This window comes from Biomphalaria glabrata, chromosome 7 (genome assembly GCF_947242115.1).
Source record: "Biomphalaria glabrata chromosome 7, xgBioGlab47.1, whole genome shotgun sequence".
Taxonomy (NCBI): domain Eukaryota; kingdom Metazoa; phylum Mollusca; class Gastropoda; family Planorbidae; genus Biomphalaria; species Biomphalaria glabrata.
In genome coordinates this window covers 43043731-43063485 of record NC_074717.1, presented here as the reverse complement: position 1 = coordinate 43063485, position 19755 = coordinate 43043731, and the positions used below count along the sequence as shown (strand labels likewise).

Genomic DNA, 19755 nt, shown 5'->3' with positions numbered 1-19755 from the left:
GAAAATCTAAGTCTTTGTATCACAACGTTCAATTACACAAATCTGGCGCCCCAGACGCATGGACTAGAAACGTCGCTGAATCACCCGGGGACCCCCCACCATCTCCCTTCAATGCACCACACGTGCAGGACTGGCTGTTAGTGAACCGGTCCTTTAAGGAACGGCGTGTGGAGTCTGTACATGATTGTAGGGGCTCTCTTAGCAACCCCCCAGCAGTGCTTGGAGTCTTTGTCGTGGCTTCTTAGGCACTCCTACTGGTGCCCTGTCCATCCACCACTTTAGCCTTATCGTTTTCTCGATACGACCGCTTCCACCCCTGGCGTTGAGACATGGTGGGCATATCCGGGATTCTTCAACCAGGTCTCTGCATTGCGTCGTACTTAAAGATTGGACTGTTGCTACATTAAGGAGTTTCACGTCCAGTGTGACAGAGAGATGGGCAGGGATGGATTACGCCAGAGAATGATTTGAAATAGGCCAAGTGGCTCTCCTTCTCCAAGCAGAGTACTCAGTGAAAACAACCTCATCAATGAACGACTACACTAAAAGCATTGATTAAGGTTGTAATTGAATTATAAACTAAGACAGATTTTACTGATCCATTTAGGTACTTGTGTTTTTAAACTGGTACCATCCTGATTAAGATGGAAATGTAGAACAAAATCATTCCATACAATCCAACTTTCCAATGTAAACCTGACATCACCGTGTTTGAGTGAAACTTGTCTATGCCATCCTAGTAATATTTTGTGATGCGTTGTGCATGATTATTAAAAACTTTTCACTTACAAAAACTTGTATTACTATGCAACTCTGATACAAATCAATTCGTATAATGTTAAAGGCAGAGGCGTAGTGAGGGGAAGGCAAGGGGGTACAATGCCCCTGACGCCACCCTCAGGGGTGCCGCCCAAAAATATAAACTATTATTGATATTTTGCTAGGTAATAGATTCTAAGGTTATTTGTATTATATCATTATTAAATAGTTTTTATTTATAAGCCTAGATTTCTTTGTGATGTTCTATGGAAAATGGGTTGGGGGGGGCAATAAAGTTGCTTCTCCCTGGAGCACCTTTTGCTCACTACGCCTCTGGTTGAATGAGGACCATACTAAGTCGTATCCCAATTCAAATAGTGATGATACTCAAATACTATTTAACAACTATGCAAGAAAAGTTTTTTTTTTAACTTTAATGACCTAATTAACGTTTAAACCAACGATAAAATAAGCTAGATCTTTTTTTTTTTCCAACCTGCTGAGCTCAAATAATATGATTTCAATAATTCTCTCCCTTGATCTATGTATTTCAGATTGACTTCCCCCTCAAAAAGATATCGTGAAGCTGACCTCATTATCTACATTTTTTTTTTGGTCTCTTTTTCAGAAACCTTCTCAGAAGCTGTGAAGATTTTAAAGGGAGAGTATGTCATAGCAGCCATTGAGGAGCACAAGATGGACGTAGCCTTGATCTTTTGTAGAACGAAGCTGGACTGTGACAATCTGGAGCAATACTTACAGACCAGAGGACGAGGTTTAACTTTTGTTTTTTTTTTTTGTTTTTTTTTTAAGGGGCTTTGTCCATTTTGTCCATTCTTACTGCATCCAACTCTAGAAACTCACTGGACCGATCTAAGACGTCTTTCAGTTTCTTCAAATCATCTTTGAAGTCGGATGGCCGCCTGTGGTCGTGCGGTTTGCGCGCTGGACTGTCGTTCGGATTTATCGATGGTCGAGGGTTCAAATCCTGCCCGCTCCCATCCCCCGTCGTCCTGCGGAAGGTTTGGACTAGGAAGTAAACTATCTTCAGCTCTGAAGGAACATCCGAAACATGTAAAACATTTTACAACAAACATGTTTTCTGTGGAAAAATTCGGAATTACCGACCTTGAGCTATACATGGACATATAAGAACATTTAAAAAAATTAAAACATAACCAAACTGTATGTGTAGAGTTATTTAGATGGTTTCATCTATTTAAAAAAAATGTAATTACTAGAATCAACTTGGCAAGGTTAAAATATCTAGGCAGCTGTAGCGTTGGCGTCACCACCTTTTAAATTAGTTGGCTAAATGTTTGTGGTCGATGCTGCAAGGTCTGTTTAAAAAAAAAATCAAAGATTTAATTAAACTCAAGAGTCTGAAAAGAATGTTTTCTCTAATTTCTCTAGTGACAAACCTGTTAATGAGAACAATATTTCAAGTATGATACTTACACTTGCGCTTTATAACTGGATCTAACAAAAGGAAGAATGTACTATCTTAAAAACTACAATCTTACAATAATGTCGGAATGTCTTTTTTTCTTGAGTGTGTGGTGGTTAGGTTCTCTTAACCTTTTATTTAGACAGCAGTTATTACATTGATCAATTTTATGTTGCCTTTCCTACAGACTTCTAAGGCTAGTTGTTTATTACATAATGCGACCAGCAAACAGTTAGTCCAAAAGTTTGTATTGAAGTGACACTGGCATACAAATTAAGCATTGGGATATAGTGTCTTAGTCATTTTCTTCTTCTTCTTCTTCATCGTTCTCATTGTTATGTTGGTGTGTTCATATGACTAGACCAATACATGAGATGAACTGCGCAGTGGTTTCCAAATCAGGGAGCTCTCCATATAGTTTTCTTTCTATTGGATTGTTTTGGGGGCCAGTGTCTTGTACGGGCCTCTTGGTAAAGAGAGCAGTTTTGGAGGACGTGGTCGGTATTCTCTGGTGGTCTTAGTTATGAAGTATGGAGCTGACGCTAAAAGTGTCAAGTCACTAATACTTCACTTTAAACGACCTCATGTACCTGGTACCTTTCAAGACCTACAGAGATGTTTCACTGGCTTACATTCATTAGCTAACCGTTTGTCTGTATTGTAAGTAGCTATAGATTTATTTTTTTTTTTAAAGTATTTATTGGCTTGGCACGACCAATTTATTCCTAAAGGCTGAGCCATTGTTACAATAAACACAAAAACAGTGGAGGAAACATCATCTTCACATTTTGAGAGTTTACACAAAAACTCAATGTTTTAAAAGCCTTTAATTTACAGATTGAAAAGAGGAAATGATTCGGTCTGCTGGTTGGAAGTACAATTATTACGAAATAAAATTCTAGTTTCAAACAAAAACTCCAGACTTAGCGAAGAGCCATTACAGTTTAGCTTAGCTTAAGGTAGAGACAAAGTATGCACATGATCAAAAACCTACTGTAAACAGACTAGCATTCTCTTGCTGCTAATTATGTATAAAGCATGTCTGGTCGTCCCATCCTCCGATATGGGGATGTAATCAAACAGGACCTCAAAGCAAAGGGCATTGATGCTGACTACTGGGAAGCCCTAGACCGCTCTATGTGGATCAAGAAAGCTACGGGCAGCTGAAGAAAAGCGTGCCAAACAAAAAAATTGGCTGGCTTCTCTACCACCAAAGCCTGCGATATATGCGGACGGGAATGTCTCTCTAAAATATGGCTCCACAGTCACGTGAAAAATAGTGTTATAGGAGATGAATCATAGTCGTTCTACGACTCAAGGAGGCCAACTTCCACTAAAGCATGTCTACTATGGTCATCACTTTCATATATTTGGTTTACATGTCATCTTGTTTTCAACCAACACATTGAGTATCGCACTCTTGTTGTGTTAGAAATGGTCCATTTCTTTCAATTCTATGCATTGCAGCTTGTTTGTATTTCTGGTCGGATAATTTTCAAACAGTACATTATCTTTCACGTCGAATGCGTCGATTGACGCTTATGCTATAACAAAAAAAAAATCGATGCTTTTGTTTTCATTGTTGATATTGAGAAGCTACACAAGTTGTGGTAGCTGGTTGCTGAAACAAATGATCTAATTTCACTCTTTGCTATAAAGTAATTGAGTTAGTTGATCTGAATTATCATAGACTTGGTCCAGTTCATGGGAACTTGAACATCAGACCTGAAATTACGTAAGATTTGTGTTCCACTCCTCAGTTTTGTACTCAGTGGAGAGAAAAAATACATTCGCGCTTTTAAAACCATAAAACCTGTTTGTTTATTTTATATTACACTATAGATAGAGTGGAATTTTACATTGCAGTGTATTAATAGAATAGAGACAGGGTAGAGTAGAACTTTACATTGGGTTAAGGAAAAGTAACTTTTGAATCTGTCCACTTATTTGGTTTTCATAAAATCCATTGCACTTGGTCAAGATGGTCGCTGGATGTGATCAATCTAAGTGGTTAGTCCAAGTGTTGGGTGGATGATTGAACTAATAGTAATTGACCAGAGTGTGGTGCTGCTGAAGTTCTCCCAATGACTTTCTTGCCCTATATGTTAAATCTTTGACTTATTGGCAGTGAACGCGCAAGATACGTTTATTGATAAGACAAATATTGACACCTAATATATATTTGAAACACAAACGCAAAAACAAAATGTATATTTTACAGAGTAGAACTGACCCTCGTGCAAGGACTATAACTCTTTAAAATCGTCCAAATTGTATCTCTTGCTGATATGTCTTAGATCAGAGCTTCCTTGTTTTGTCTTATGTTTGTTATTATTATTTTTACATGTAATAGTGAAATTAGGGCTCATTACGTTTTTAAGAAGTAAACATTTAAAACTTGGAATCAAAATTAGTCATTAAACATCCCCCCTCCCACCTTTTTTATTCCTTTTTTTTGAAGGATAAAAAAAAATAAAATTGTAACAAACACACACCAAATATGCTGGATTACGTTCTATGGCCTCCTTCAGTCGCGAAGCCACTATGGATCTTCTTGGTGAGATGAATGCCTGGGCATTAGCTGTGGTCGGAACGATGTCGCCCACACAATAAAACTGTCATTCAGACCTGAGGAACCTCCGATTGAAACAGTACAAACGTTTTCAAATATATATTTTAATGAAAAGTGATCTAACACTTTGACATTTCAAAACTTAAAGAAAACATTTTTTTTAAACATGCATTTGGTTTTTAAATATATTCAATATATTGATATATATTCGATGTATTGATATATATTCGATGTATTGATATATATTCGATGTATTGATATATATTCGATGTATGATATATATTCGATGTATCGATATATATTCGATGTATTGATATATATTCGATGTATTGATATATATTCGATGAATTGATATGCGTTCTATGTATCGATATATATTCGATGTACGGTATTGGTTGATCTCGTATCACACTGGCTTTATTTTATTTCATTCCTCGGTTTAACATTTTTAAAAACACTTTTTTTTTGTCATTGAGTGCACACCTTTTTGTTTGCATCCGTTGGGAGCCGTCGTACAGAGATGTAATGACATGGCTAGAGCTTTGGAGAGGGCTGGGGCCACTTCAGCAACACAAGAGAACATTGGTTTGTCATGAAAACTATCTTACAATAAAACTGTCATTCAGACCTGAGGAACCTCCGATTGAAACAGTACAAACGTTTTCACATCGAATATATATTGTTATAAACCTGGTGGTGGCACAGATGGGGGTAGTGGTGTGAGTGTAGTCAGCCGACGCAAATCGCCCCAGGCCAGCGCTAGACGAGCGGTCAACCGTGACGAGTTACGACGATCGGCCGAGACGAGTTAACAACATGAAGGTTCGAGTAGGATCGGCGTCGTGAACAGAGCTCAGGAGCGTCCCAGAATGGTCGAGCGACGTTCTGTCCGGTTCTAGAAGGCCAGTAGGGACCCTATTTAAAGAGCGGAGGTGTCGCAGTCAAGACGGTTCAGAAAGCGGGTTCACGACAGGAGTTCAGAACACGGTCGACTACAGCACAGTTCAACGGTGTGGTTCTGTACGGAGCATTACGACGGTTCAGTGCGGAGTACTGTCAAGTACAGTTGAGACGAACGGCGTCTTGATCTTGGTCTGTGATCGAGTCCGACACAACGAGCCCAAGTGTGTGAAGTCAGTCCCGAACTGTTGAACCCAGTGCAAGCCCGGAACGAGACGGAGAGGCCAGTGCAAGACTTGATACGGCGGAACGGTGTTATCGGAGAGATATTTGTTATCGCAGAGCTATTTGTACTGTTCTACGTGCTGCCAATTGTACAGTATTGGCTGTTATTTATGGACATTAAACCTTTACGTTATTTTGGAGCCCTGACTTGTCAAGTTCTTTAAGTTGGTGGTGTATGGTGCAGTTTGCAGAGAGCCTGGATAGTGAGATTCGTAACACTGGTGTCAGAAGTGGGATCGGATCGTATCGGATAGGAACGGATCTACTATGGCTCGTCTAAAACTGCTGTACGAACTCGAAGTGAAAGAACTGAAGCGAGAGCTACGTGATCGAGGGCTGAAGACAAGTGGAAACAAAGAAACCTTACAAGCACGCCTCCGGGAAGACATAATGGAAGAAGAGGAAGATCCAGACACGTATCTTTTTCAAGTAGAACCAGATATGGAGGAACTCTTGAGCTCAATGCTAGGAAACATCAATTCCAAGATAGATGCCATGGACACCAAGGTAGATGCCAAGATAGATGTCATTGTCTCGGGAATCAAAACCGAGTTAGTGGCTTTGAACCAACGCATACCTGCTGTGGAGGAGAGAATCACCAATACTGATGTATGTCCAGATGAGAAAACCAGTGAGAGGAGCCTTGGTGGTGATCATGAGAACCCATTGAAACCTGACGAAGCCGTTGAGAGACATATGCAAGTCGAGAGATACCAGCCAGGTCCGGACCTAACAGACGTTGGTCCAGCTGCCAAGACTGGAGATGAAAGTCCTGATGGTGGTGAAGAGAATCCAAGGAAGCTTGACATTAAAGTTGATGGACATTCGCACGATGAAAGTCATCGACCAGGTCTGAAACCAACAGGCGATTGTCCCGATACAGAGACGAGAGAGAGAGGTCCTGATGGTGGTGAAGAAAGCCAAATGGAGCCTGAAGCCGAAGACGAGGGACCATTGCACGAGGAGTGTTACCAACCTGCCCCACAAGCATGCCCTCCAGACAAGGCTGGAGATGATGACCTGTCCCACAATTCCCTGTCCTGTGGATTTGAAGCCTATCCCAGTCCTTCTTCGCAAAGCCCTATGAAGCCACCTCTTTGGTCAACAATCTTGGTAATCCCTGCCCTTACATCCTATACCTCTTCATGTGTCAAGTGGCTGTCCTCAGTACCGACCGACAAGAGAGCGATGCAACCACAACTTCACTGCAACAAGAGGACGATCAACTGGAGGAAAAGAAGAAGAAGACTACTTTTGTTGAGTGCAACATGGATGACGATGCGACAACGACATCGATGCAACCAGATGAAGGCTAACTGGAGGAGAAGAAGAAAACGTTTTCTGAATTCAACGTGGATGGCGATGCACGCAAGACGTCCATGCAACCAGGTGAAGGCCAATTGGAGGAGAAGAAGGAAGCGACCATTGCTGACTGCAACATGGATGGCTCCATCAAGCTCAAGAGGCAAGCCAACTGCCACTGATCGACCCCCACCTACAGCGATGAAATTTCACAGCCAATGTCAGGAGGTTGAATCTGCCCGGGACGGACAGATCTAAGGAGGGGGCAGTGTTATAAACCTGGTGGTGGCACAGATGGGGGTAGTGGTGTGAGTGTAGTCAGCCGACGCAAATCGCCCCAGGCCAGCGCTAGACGAGCGGTCAACCGTGACGAGTTACGACGATCGGCCGAGACGAGTTAACAACATGAAGGTTCGAGTAGGATCGGCGTCGTGAACAGAGCTCAGGAGCGTCCCAGAATGGTCGAGCGACGTTCTGTCCGGTTCTAGAAGGCCAGTAGGGACCCTATTTAAAGAGCGGAGGTGTCGCAGTCAAGACGGTTCAGAAAGCGGGTTCACGACAGGAGTTCAGAACACGGTCGACTACAGCACAGTTCAACGGTGTGGTTCTGTACGGAGCATTACGACGGTTCAGTGCGGAGTACTGTCAAGTACAGTTGAGACGAACGGCGTCTTGATCTTGGTCTGTGATCGAGTCCGACACAACGAGCCCAAGTGTGTGAAGTCAGTCCCGAACTGTTGAACCCAGTGCAAGCCCGGAACGAGACGGAGAGGCCAGTGCAAGACTTGATACGGCGGAACGGTGTTATCGGAGAGATATTTGTTATCGCAGAGCTATTTGTACTGTTCTACGTGCTGCCAATTGTACAGTATTGGCTGTTATTTATGGACATTAAACCTTTACGTTATTTTGGAGCCCTGACTTGTCAAGTTCTTTAAGTTGGTGGTGTATGGTGCAGTTTGCAGAGAGCCTGGATAGTGAGATTCGTAACAATATCAATACATCGAATATATATCAATACATCGAATATATATCAATATATTGAATATATTTCAATACATAAAACATAAGTCGACCAGGTTAACTGGGTGCCTTGTGCACCTGGTGAGATTTGAACCTACTGTAGATAATGTGTTCCGAATTGGCAGTGCGTACGTAAAATTCGATGTATTGATATATATTCGATGTATTGATATATATTCGATGTATGATATATATTCGATGTATCGATATATATTCGATGTATTGATATATATTCGATGTATTGATATATATTCGATGAATTGATATGCGTTCTATGTATCGATATATATTCGATGTACGGTATTGGTTGATCTCGTATCACACTGGCTTTATTTTATTTGTTTTCATTCCTCGGTTTCACATTTTTAAAAACACTTTTTTTTTGTCATTGAGTGCACACCTTTTTGTTTGCATCCGTTGGGAGCCGTCGTACAGAGATGCAATGACATGGCTAGAGCTTTGGAGAGGGCTGGGGCCACTTCAGCAACACAAGAGAACATTGGTTTGTCATGAAAACTATCTTACAATAAAACTATTATTCAGACCTGAGGAACCTCCGATTGAAACAGTACAAACGTTTTGAAATATATATTTTAATGAAATGCGATCTAACACTTTGACATTTCAAAACTTAAAGAAAACATTTTTTTTAAACATGCATTCGGTTTTTATTTTCATTTGACATTTTGACGAGCCGTGGAATTGAAATCAGATCTACCAACAATGCTTAAGTTTCAATAGGAAAAGGTAATTAAGTTGTCAATGAATCCACAGGGTTGGCCCGTTTGACGTGAATCGGTAAATAAATGTTTAAAAAAAAAACAACGATTGGATCGATAAGCGATGTCAGAGCTGGATCAATCAGAGTATAATGAATGGATGTAATCAGTTGAAGTGTTTCTCGAGACCAGGGCCTCCAACAATTTGCTCCAAGCTTATTCCTCATCTTCGATTCCTTTATCAACACTTGAAATGACCGCGAAATGAAAGGGACTCGGACATTTCTTTGTGAAACTTGGAAATAGATTGATCCTTCACGAAGTCTTCAAACAAAAACATATTTTTCATTAACGTTGAGAAACTAACTTTTCATTTAGACGCTAGGCCATGAATGTTGCTAGTGGACTCATTTCATTTATATTGTGTGGTGAAGAACCTGACTTGTATAGTTGATTAGGTGTGACACGTTTGTTGATACAGTTGAGACAATTGTAGTATATACATGAGACACTTATAATTTATATTGGAAACACGTAATGTTTATGCATACGAGACAGGTATACTTTATACATATGAGCCACACGTATAGTTTATACCTATGATACCCTTGTAGTTTATACCTATGAGACACATATAGTTTATGCATATGAGACGTATAGTTTTTACCTATAAGACACGAATAGTTTATATATATATATATATATATATATATTACGATCAGATACCCTTGCTACGCATTGTTTGATTTCCCTAATCTAGAGTAGGCACAAACATGTCTTAGGCCCACCAGTTGTAGCCTTCTCGTGTGCCCGCATTATAGGGTCCCCCACCTCACACACACACACACTACTTTTAAATGAAACGCCTGTCCTCCAATCACACACTTCTCCCCCACCCCCCACGTATATATTCAGTGGAACAGTCAGCATTACAATAACATTGCATATTTTGTTGGCATCCTCCAATAGAAAGCCCTTACTCCCAACCACGAACTCTTAAGGCCGTGCAATCTGACAATCAGTGAGGTCTAGAGAAGAATTAGATTTAAGATCTAGAGTTGCGTAGAAATAAACATAAATCAAAAATGAAACCAAAGAGAATTACCCACCAGACAAGTGTTAATAAGTGCTTAAAGTGGATGGAAATATAATTTTGGTCTTATAAATGTTGGCTTTAAAAAACAACAACATAAAATGTTGGCTTTAAAAAACATTTTGTTTAGAAATAGCGAAATAGCGAATAAAACAAAATCGTTTTGGGTAAACTTAGCTGCTGCGGTTGTTCTACTACCCTCAAAGCTATAACAGGTTGAATATTTGCATTTTATCGTTTGCCCTCAAGTAGGAGAATAAGTGATGGGTCAGGGCCGAGAATTTTATATTCTACATAAAGATATAGGGTTTTTTTTTTATTCCCTTTCCAAAAGATTACATTGCAAAAAACAACAACGAATGTAAAAACTTTTTAAAGAAATTGTTCACAGTTCCTGCATTCATTTGCTTGTCCTGTCTTCCGCTCTAGACACGTGACAAGTCCGCATACATCACACATGGGCTTACATCTCACACGAAATGCATGTTCTTCGGAGTTTTGAAGGGCAATGTCTTTATTTACTAATTTAATTAAACTCAGGTTTATGTGCATACCATCTTATAATTGATTGTGTCCTGGTGTAGACTTGTTATTAAAAGTTTTTTAGTTGTTTTTTTGGTTGTCATGATTGAACGTAAAACATTAAGTTGTTGACATTCTCCAGGCAAATATTCCTGTGTGTGTCTTCATGCAGACAGAAAACCTCAAGAGAGAAAAGAAAATCTGGAAAAATTCAAGGTAAATCTTTGTCATCCTCTTCTTGCTTTCCTTGGTCTCGTGCAACTTGCCGGGTACCTACACTCGAGGAATTTCATCTAATTTCCAAATACACCCTAAAGGACATCAGATAATGGTCGGTGTAGCATCACTGCTGACTCTTTTACAACTTTCATCTCTGGTAAGAGGTGAGAATCGGAGAATCGTTTCCAGATTGTTTTAATCAAAATAAAAAGACAGTGCTAACGTCACGTGATCACCATTGGAGTATAACTTTTACTGTTTATACCTTTTATTTTTATGTAGATGAGGAAAGGGAAACAATTCGTTTAGTTTGAAGGAGTTGGAGTCAAGGTGTTGTCCCTTTACCAAGTATTGTTTCATACTAACTTAAAGGGAAACTCCGATGGTTTTTCAAATTTTAGTTATTGACATATTTAAATTCTGCGTAAAAAAGTTGTAATAGTAAATATTTTACCAATTTTTATTTAAATGCTTAGAAACATTTATATTAAATAAATTAGTCAGTAAATTCTTGACCTCTAAAAGAAACGGGGTTTTATGAGATTTTGTTTTAAGCTAGTTCATACGTCACTTCCCTCTACAATACTAAAAGAGAAACTAGATTTGACCAATCGTATCGATTCAATCTTACAGTAGCTATTAGGCTGTTAGGCTTAGTGACGGCCTAGTCCAGAGCTGTGATACAGTCCCTATACATGTATAGATAGATCTAAACTGTAAACTTTGCTGTATGGTCTACTGTTATACAATAAGTCAATAGATTAAAACACCTTTGTGACGTCACATAGAAACCCGGTGAAAGTCTGACTGTTTTGGATGCGCAGGAAAATTACGTCGGAAAAACATTAATTACTAAGTTATTATTGTAAATTTAAAAAAAAAGAATAATATATTCATTATCTGTAAATCAAAACATATATTATATCAAAAATTGTCTAAGACATCGGAGTTTCCCTTTAAATAGGTGCACCGCTGAACTTTAGTTTAAAAAAAAATTGAAAAGAATAACAGTTTATTTATTAAGTTTGTTTTATACTGGTCTTACCAAAACGTTAGTGGATCGAGTGGAGATGAAAGTGTTAGACACTCAAGCTCCACCGGCACGCATCGTTCCACTGTCAGTCAAAGATTCTGTCTACGCTAGATGTGGCAAAATATTTAAATCACACCTACGACTGCGTAGTCACGTGATAATCTGCACTCAGGGCGGCCTTCCACCACTGCAACCTATGCGGCCGTTGCGGGCCCCGCACTTTCATAATCTCCGGGCTAATTCTAGGTGTAAATTATTAAATTAAAACATTATAACTTATATATAACACCATCGTTTCCGCGACCTCCTGGTTTTCTAGGACTCCCTGGAAATCTCTTGAATTTACAAAAAATACGAAACACCTACAAAAATCTGAGATTATTAAAATCTCCTGAATAATTAATTAAAAAATTCTCGCTTTGGGTAGCCGATCCTAAAAAAAGAAACTGAATATTGTCAGCTTTCATTTAATGAAATAGTATTGCAAAGTGGAATGCATCGTCTAATACCAAATTTTGACATTTGATTATCCCTACCCAGACAGGGCCCCGCGCAAACAGTTTGGCATAGGGCCTCGCAATAGTTAGGGCCGGCCCTGTCTGAACTCCTCCGAAAGAACCCGAAGCCAAATGTTAGAAGCTTGTTCTGGTGGACTTGCTTGAAATACTTGTTTGGTTCATGTACTATATTTGGATGTTCTAGTTTATTCTGTGTTTTTTTTTTTTCAGAAACGTCAAGTGAAGTTTATGATTTGTACCGATGTGGCTGCTAGAGGTTTGGATATCTCAGGACTGCCTTATGGTAAGTTCTCAAAACATGCATGTATCTGATAGAGAGAGCCATTATCTTCACTATTTCACTGATATAGAGAGCCATTATATTCACTATCTCACTATAGTCATTATCTTCACTATCTCACTGATATTGAGTCATTATCTTCACTATCTCACTGATTTAGAGAGTCATTATCTTCACTATCTCACTAAAGAGTCATTATCTTCACTATCTAACTGATTTAAAAGAGTCATTATCTTCACTATCTCACTGATTTAGAGAGTCATTATCTTCACTATCTCACTATAGAGTCATTATCTTCACTATCTAACTGATTTAAAAGAGTCATTATCTTCACTATCTCACTGATATAGAGTCATTATCTTCACTATCTCACTGATATAGAGTCATTATCTTCACTATCTCACTGATTTAGAGTCTTTATCTTCACAACCTATCTCTGTGCAATTCGTGCCTTAGAGAAAATGTATTATTACACAAAGTGTTTATCATCCCAATCACATCAACTAATCAAGTGACCGTGACTCCCTGGAGAGGACGGGGGGAGGAGTCTAGAAACATCCATCAAAGAATGTTAGTGACAGCGTGGCTAGATCCAGGATGCTTAATGGCTGAACGTCATTGTGTCCATAGGTCTACATAGTAAGCAACTTAAAAATGTCCAAAGTTGTATCTTATCTTATAAAATACAGACGTTACTTCAAAAAAGAAGATGATTACGTCCTATGCGTTATTGAATTAGTCATGTATGTTACCCAATGGAAAAGTGGTTTGAGTGCTGGGACAAGTCCAAAAAGCCCTTGGAGTCTGGGAGCACATGAGGCGCCCTGACCGCACTTCCCCGTGGTGGAGGCTGTGCAGGGCTGAGCAAGCTATTATAGCACAGTCATATTTCTCACGACTATGGCCAAATTTCGATTCACGGTGCCCCCGCTGCGGGGAAGAAGAGGAAACCGTGCCTCATATTCTGTTTGACTGCCCCAGACTTACTGATCTTCGCCTTGACAGGTCTGGGAAACCAAAAATTCTCGACCTGTATGGTGACATGTATGCACTACACAAGACAGCAGGGTTTCTGTCCAGGGCTTTTGCAAGAGAGGATTTAAGCCTTTTTGGGCTTGCCTCACTCTAAAGGAGTTTGATGATGATGATGGTGATGAATCAATGACTTAAAATCTACCAAGTCACTAGTTTTCCTGACTAGCTCAGGCAACCCATTCCATACTCTAATAGCGCTAGGGAAGAAGGAGCATTTGTACAAATTTGTCCCAGCATATGGAACGAGGAATGTGTCTTACTATTTAGACTTTTTCAATCTGTACCTAAACCCTAATTGTCCTAATTGTAGCGCTTACACTAATATTCAGGTCACAAGAAAGACAAGTCAGACCCAGTCACTTTAAGTTGGTTGTTAACACAGTATTATCTTATTCTAGGTCATATTTACATCCACTCCTGAAATTAACTTCGATTCTGTATACAAAACTCACAGAAAGCCGCGTGACACTAGAAATAACGGGGTAAATGTATAAAGTACATTTCTCAAAGATGAGATAATTCTGTATGAAACGTGAATACGTTCAAACGTTACTTGAGCTATTGTTGTCTCCCATTATTTACCTTTCAATTGTCGTCATGTTTATGAGCAGAATCGATGTGCCTTTTTTTAATATGCACTATGTCACGAGCAAATGGCGTCCCTTAGTTACCTAGTTATTTACGAAGAAAAGGTCGAGACTCTTGCAAACGTGATGTGTCTCTGAGTTACCTAGTTATCAGACAAGGTCACTGTCACCGTTCAGGTTATTTATTTATTATTTACTTATAACCGGGGGACTCGGACATTTGGAACTGATTAGCCTAGTAAGGCAGTTCATCTAGGAGATGGGTACTCTGACTTCAAACCCCCGCTGCTTTGCGGTAATAAGGCTTCAGGAGCCAACCTCGAGGAAAAAGCAGGAGTGAATCCCCTCAGGCGTTGGGAGTATCAACTATGAAATTCCCTTCGATAGCTTCTGCAACTGAGTTGGTGCCAAATGTAACGCGAGGCGTTCCTTTGGATCTCATCAGCAAGGTCGAAAGAAGGACCATGACGCATGTGCCACCCATGACCTCTTTAACTAAGGCCCAGGAATCAGCCCCGAAGAAGAAGTTCTGGTGCTGCTGCAAAGCGGCAATAAAAACTCATAACCATTATGGCATTGTAGCCATCGTCACTTTGCACAGAAAACATGATATAGATTGAAGTTGTGATATAATCTAGAAAGTAGACACACTATCAAATCAAATTTATTCCGAAAGCTGGTCGCAGTTTTTTTGGGCATCTCTATTTTTATGTTGCGCCCATTCATTCGAACGACAGTTTAGGAGCTGCAGACCATGAACTCGTTCATTAGACGGCAAGTTTGATTCATGCAATACTACTTGTTGGTTTGTCCATGTGCTGAACCAGTCTGGCAAGAATTGGGGGATAACCCAGTTCCTTCCGTTATGTCATTCACCACATCTCTCTTTTGACTAACTCGCTTTCCCCTGCCTGAAACAGTTCTCTGTAGGATTGTTTTTGCATAACCTCTCTCGGTCTCTCTCTGTCTGTCTCTCTCTCTCTCTCTCTCTATTTCATATATTATTATATATTATCAAATATCTATATGTTAAAGCCCAGACAAAGAAACCACTCTACTTATGTGCTTTGATTTCAACTTGAAACTTGAATTACAGTATGCTACTAATTAGTGTCTCAGAACATCACAGGCTTTCCTGAACTGCCTGACCAGGTTATTGTCAAGCTGGTCTAGTACCCAACGTTAAATGAAAGCCTCACCCCCCCCCCCCCACACACACACAGAGCCAAAGAGCTATTATATATGTTTAAGGCTTCGTTCCAGCATCAGGAAATCTTCACCTTCCCAATCCTTTCAATCACAATCAACAATCGAGCTATTTATTAGAACCTTTTTTTTATGTAGCTTTTAATTATCTTAAAGCTTTCATGTCTAAGAAGTCAAGAAATGGCGCCAATATAACCTCGTTTTTTTTTGCAATGTACATTTCAGTTTCTAGGTCACATTTGAGCTGGGTTTTTTTTTTGTTTTGTTTTGTTTTATTGTAACTCAGACACTAAAAGTGTTTTTTGTTCACTTGTAGTTATCAACGTGACTTTACCGGACGAGAAACAGAATTACATTCACCGTATTGGTCGTGTTGGTCGAGCTGAAAGGTAAGTTTGATGTGGTCACCATGGCAGTGACAATGTTTGTGTTTCATAGAATAACTAAACACTTATTGATCGCAGTGAAAATAGATGATTGAATTTCTTTGGGCTGCGTTTGATCCTCTAGGTGTTCAACTGTCAGCGCCTAGTGTTGAGATTATTACCAGCGTACTTACAACTCCTGAATTTCAACTATGTTACTGACTAGAAAGAAAGAGCATGCACACACTTTCAAACTAGATAAATGTTTGTGATGGACTTGAAGAACAATTTTTTTAGCCAATCTACACATTGCATCTTAAATCTGAACCGGTCTCGACCCCCATAAGTGGAAGCCATTCTAGTGATGTCATGTGACATCTGAGAGGAATTCTGTATAAAAAAAAATAACTGGCTTACTCTTCGACGTCTCTATCTCAATAAACGGATTTCGTTTGTTCAAGTTCACTTTAATGGAACTGTATCTTCTTGTTCATCTCAGAGCGTAGTTACATGAAAGTGCGTGTAAGAATTGCGTGGTAGAGAAATTGTCTGCGTTCCTTGAAGTTAGCCTTCCATTTCTTCAATAGAGCTGCCCGTGTGACAAGATCTAAATGGAATTATTTCAACAATTGTATCTGTAGAGTTGGACCTTGGTTGATCAATTAAACATAATGCATGTAAAGTGTAGTCTCACCCAGGCCTACAGAACGTCATAGAGACATTGTAACATTTGAATTGGTTCCAACTTGAAGGTGTCTCAGTTTGTCGTGTGGTTAGCCTGAGATAAACTTTGATGGACCAAAGCGTGAAAAACAGTTTGGCCTACGGCGTCTTGGCCAGAAACTTTCCTATTTGTCGTTATGTTACATAGCTCCTTGACAGATCGTCTGATCGTGCGGTGTTTGCGCTGGACTGTCGTTCGGTTGTCTCGATGGTCCAGGGTTCATACCCTGCCCGCTGCCATCCCCCGTCGTCCTGCGGGAGGTTTGGACTAGGAAGTAGATTATCTTCAACTCTGAAGGAACAGCCGAAACATTTTACAAACATTTTTACAAGTAACTGGGGACACTGTCTGGTGAGCTTTCACTTTGAATACCTGGATTGACAACATTGGGAATTTAAATGTAGCTGAAGCCGTTACTGTTGTAACAACATTGGGAATTTAAATGTAGCTGGAGCCGTTACTGTATTGAGCAATCATTCACTGTTCCGATGTTTTCTTTTGCTACATAGTCATGTTCCGTGCCGTGCATTTGCAAACAGAAACTATGACCACGACTTCACCATTTTTTGATGTTCTGTAGCTCTTCGAATATTTGTTGAGAGTATGAGAATATGAGAGCAGCTTCAGTCAGTGCTGCATTGAGTTCCTGTCTGTCGCCATTCAGAATGTGAGAGCAGCTTCAGTCAGTGCTGCATTGAGTTCCTGTCTGTCGCCATTCAGAATATGAGAGCAGCTTCAGTCAGTGCTGCATTGAGTTCCTGTCTGTCGCCATTCAGAATATGAGAGCAGCTTCAGTCAGTGCTGCATTGAGCTCCTGTCTGTCGCCATTCAGAATGTGAGAGCAGCTTTTGTCAGTGCTGCATTGAGTTCCTGTCTGTCGCCATTCAGAATGTGAGAGCAGCTTCAATCAGTGCTGCATTGAGCTCCTGTCTGTCGCCATTCCTTAAACACAGGGCTATTCTCCTATCAACTCAATCTCATTTGTTTGTTTTACATCTTTCGGGTGTTCCTTCTGTTTTGAAGATTACTGCATCCGAGCAGCGGGCAGCGTTCGAACGTTAGTCCAGAGCGCATACCGCACGAACACGCAGCTATCCATCTATATATATATATATGATCTCTAAATAGTAGCACTTTGTTAAAATGTAAATGTGAAATAAAACAAGAGCCACACTGAGATGTGATGGTACGTGTTGATGTAATCAAGCTTCTCCACTGTTTCAGGATGGGTCTGGCTATAAGTCTTGTGGCTACATGTAAAGAGAAGGTAAGAGCACTTCATTTCCTTTAGTTGTATTCACCTGTATCTGTTCAGTAATCACACTGTGTGCCGTGTACAATTAGATTGATCTGCAATCTTCGCTGTTGGCAGTTTCTAGGTAAAAGTAAGATTGAAATAAACATGCTGTCTCATGGTGGGAGAGAGAGAGATGTATTTTGTCGCTAGATTTAAGCGAACATTTAATTTCATTTGACTATATAGAGAGCTGGGTGAAATGATGCCTTTATCAAAATGTCCATTACTTTCACACATTCAACTTGTGTACACTATTGCAATGGACCATTAATTTTTCTTGTTTAAATTGACCTTGTACACAAGGTTATCAGACAATCCCGGCCTTCTATAATCATATTACTGAAAGAAACAGTCCATGGCAGTTCTTAATTGGACAATTTCAAACCTATTTATAGTTTTGTACTTTACGGATATTCGTCTGATTCTAAAAGTGATTTTTTCCCAACGAAAGCATTGTTTATGTATTGAGTCGAACAAACAGTTCCTAGCTTATGACTGATCCCTATCATTAAGTGTCTAGTTTTTCTCTCTCTGTCTCTCTCTCTCTCTCTCTCTCTGTCTCTCTTTCTCAATCAAAACCTATAAAATGAACTGTGGTCATTGTTTTTGTTTCCATCCTATAGTCCCCAAAAAATGTTAAAAGACGGAAATGTAACACTTTGAATGATTTTTGTTTGAATTATCTGCTGATATTTTTGTTTGTTTCAATTATCTGCTGATATTTTTGTTTGAATGAATGATCTTCTGATGTTTTTGTTTGAGTGATTTGCTGATATGTTGCTGTCTTTAGGTCTGGTATCACTCCAACTGCAACAGCAAAGGCAAGGGATGTTACAACACGAACCTGACTGACAGAGGAGGCTGCTGTATCTGGTATAATGAGCCACAGGTAGATTAGATTGTTTCTTTAGCGTGAAAGACTGAGCCTTTATCTTTGTTAAAAGTTGAAACATGGGTTAGTATTACATGTTCCTGTGTTGTAGTCTTTAGGGTCCACTTAGGAGGCTAAAAATAGCTCTGGAAATTCCACAATGACGTTGAGACGCTGCTCGTGTTAGGGTTAGAATTTGGCGCGAAAAGTTGTTTCATCAAATGGGTCAAGTTTTGGCTTAGTAACAAGGAAGTGATTATTAAAAAGAAGACTCGGATTTTAGGCGTAAAGAGACAAAACACAGAATACTTTTGATGACTTGAGTGAGAGGCCAGGATTTTAGGTGATATTAAGTTCACTGAGCGGCAGACGACAGTGCCCTTCATTACGTATAAAACGCATTATTCGACATCGTTTAAAAGTGTCTAGTATTTCCTGCATTGTTGGCTGGTCGCATGTTCTATTTGGTTGAGTTTTGACTTGTCTTATACAAGACACAGCGCGAAAGCGCCCAACACGTTTGTTCGCCTTGATCAATTTGGTTTTAGGGAAAACTATTACATTTGAATTTTGTAATGCAGACGTGCACGTTTGCTAATTACGTTTGTGAACGAAATATTCCAGTGCCAATTTCTAGATTATTCTCAATGCTTTAGTCTATAACAATCAGTTAAACACTTGATCATGTCATTAAGCCACGTTAAACAATAGGTCCTGTCATCCAGACACACTAGGTCCTGTTATCCAGCCACCAGACACATTAGGTCCTGTCATCCAGCCACCAGACACATTAGGTCCTGTCATCCAGCCACATTAATCACTTGTGACTTAACATCTAAAAAAGCGTATTATTATTATTATGCGCACTGTATGTACCAGCCACAAGGCAACTCCATTCGCTGACCTTCTTAAATACGCAATTATTTCGTACAGACGTTCTATAGGCCAAGCCCCTGCCACACCTTCTAATCTTGGTCAATCTACTTACAGAACTGATT

The 19755-nt window shown here is 39.7% G+C and overlaps 1 protein-coding gene across 1 annotated transcript in view; it reads left to right on the top strand.

The window, feature by feature from the left end:
• Positions 1 to 19755, top strand: part of LOC106062983 (ATP-dependent RNA helicase DDX1-like) — a 249064-nt gene that overhangs the window by 215602 nt on the left and 13707 nt on the right. Inside the window, exons 20-25 of the mRNA XM_056034576.1 lie at positions 1388 to 1534; positions 10765 to 10838; positions 12603 to 12675; positions 15817 to 15889; positions 17814 to 17856; positions 18677 to 18775. Of these exons, the coding sequence (XP_055890551.1) occupies positions 1388 to 1534; positions 10765 to 10838; positions 12603 to 12675; positions 15817 to 15889; positions 17814 to 17856; positions 18677 to 18775 (509 nt within the window). The remainder of the gene's footprint in view (positions 1 to 1387; positions 1535 to 10764; positions 10839 to 12602; positions 12676 to 15816; positions 15890 to 17813; positions 17857 to 18676; positions 18776 to 19755) is intronic.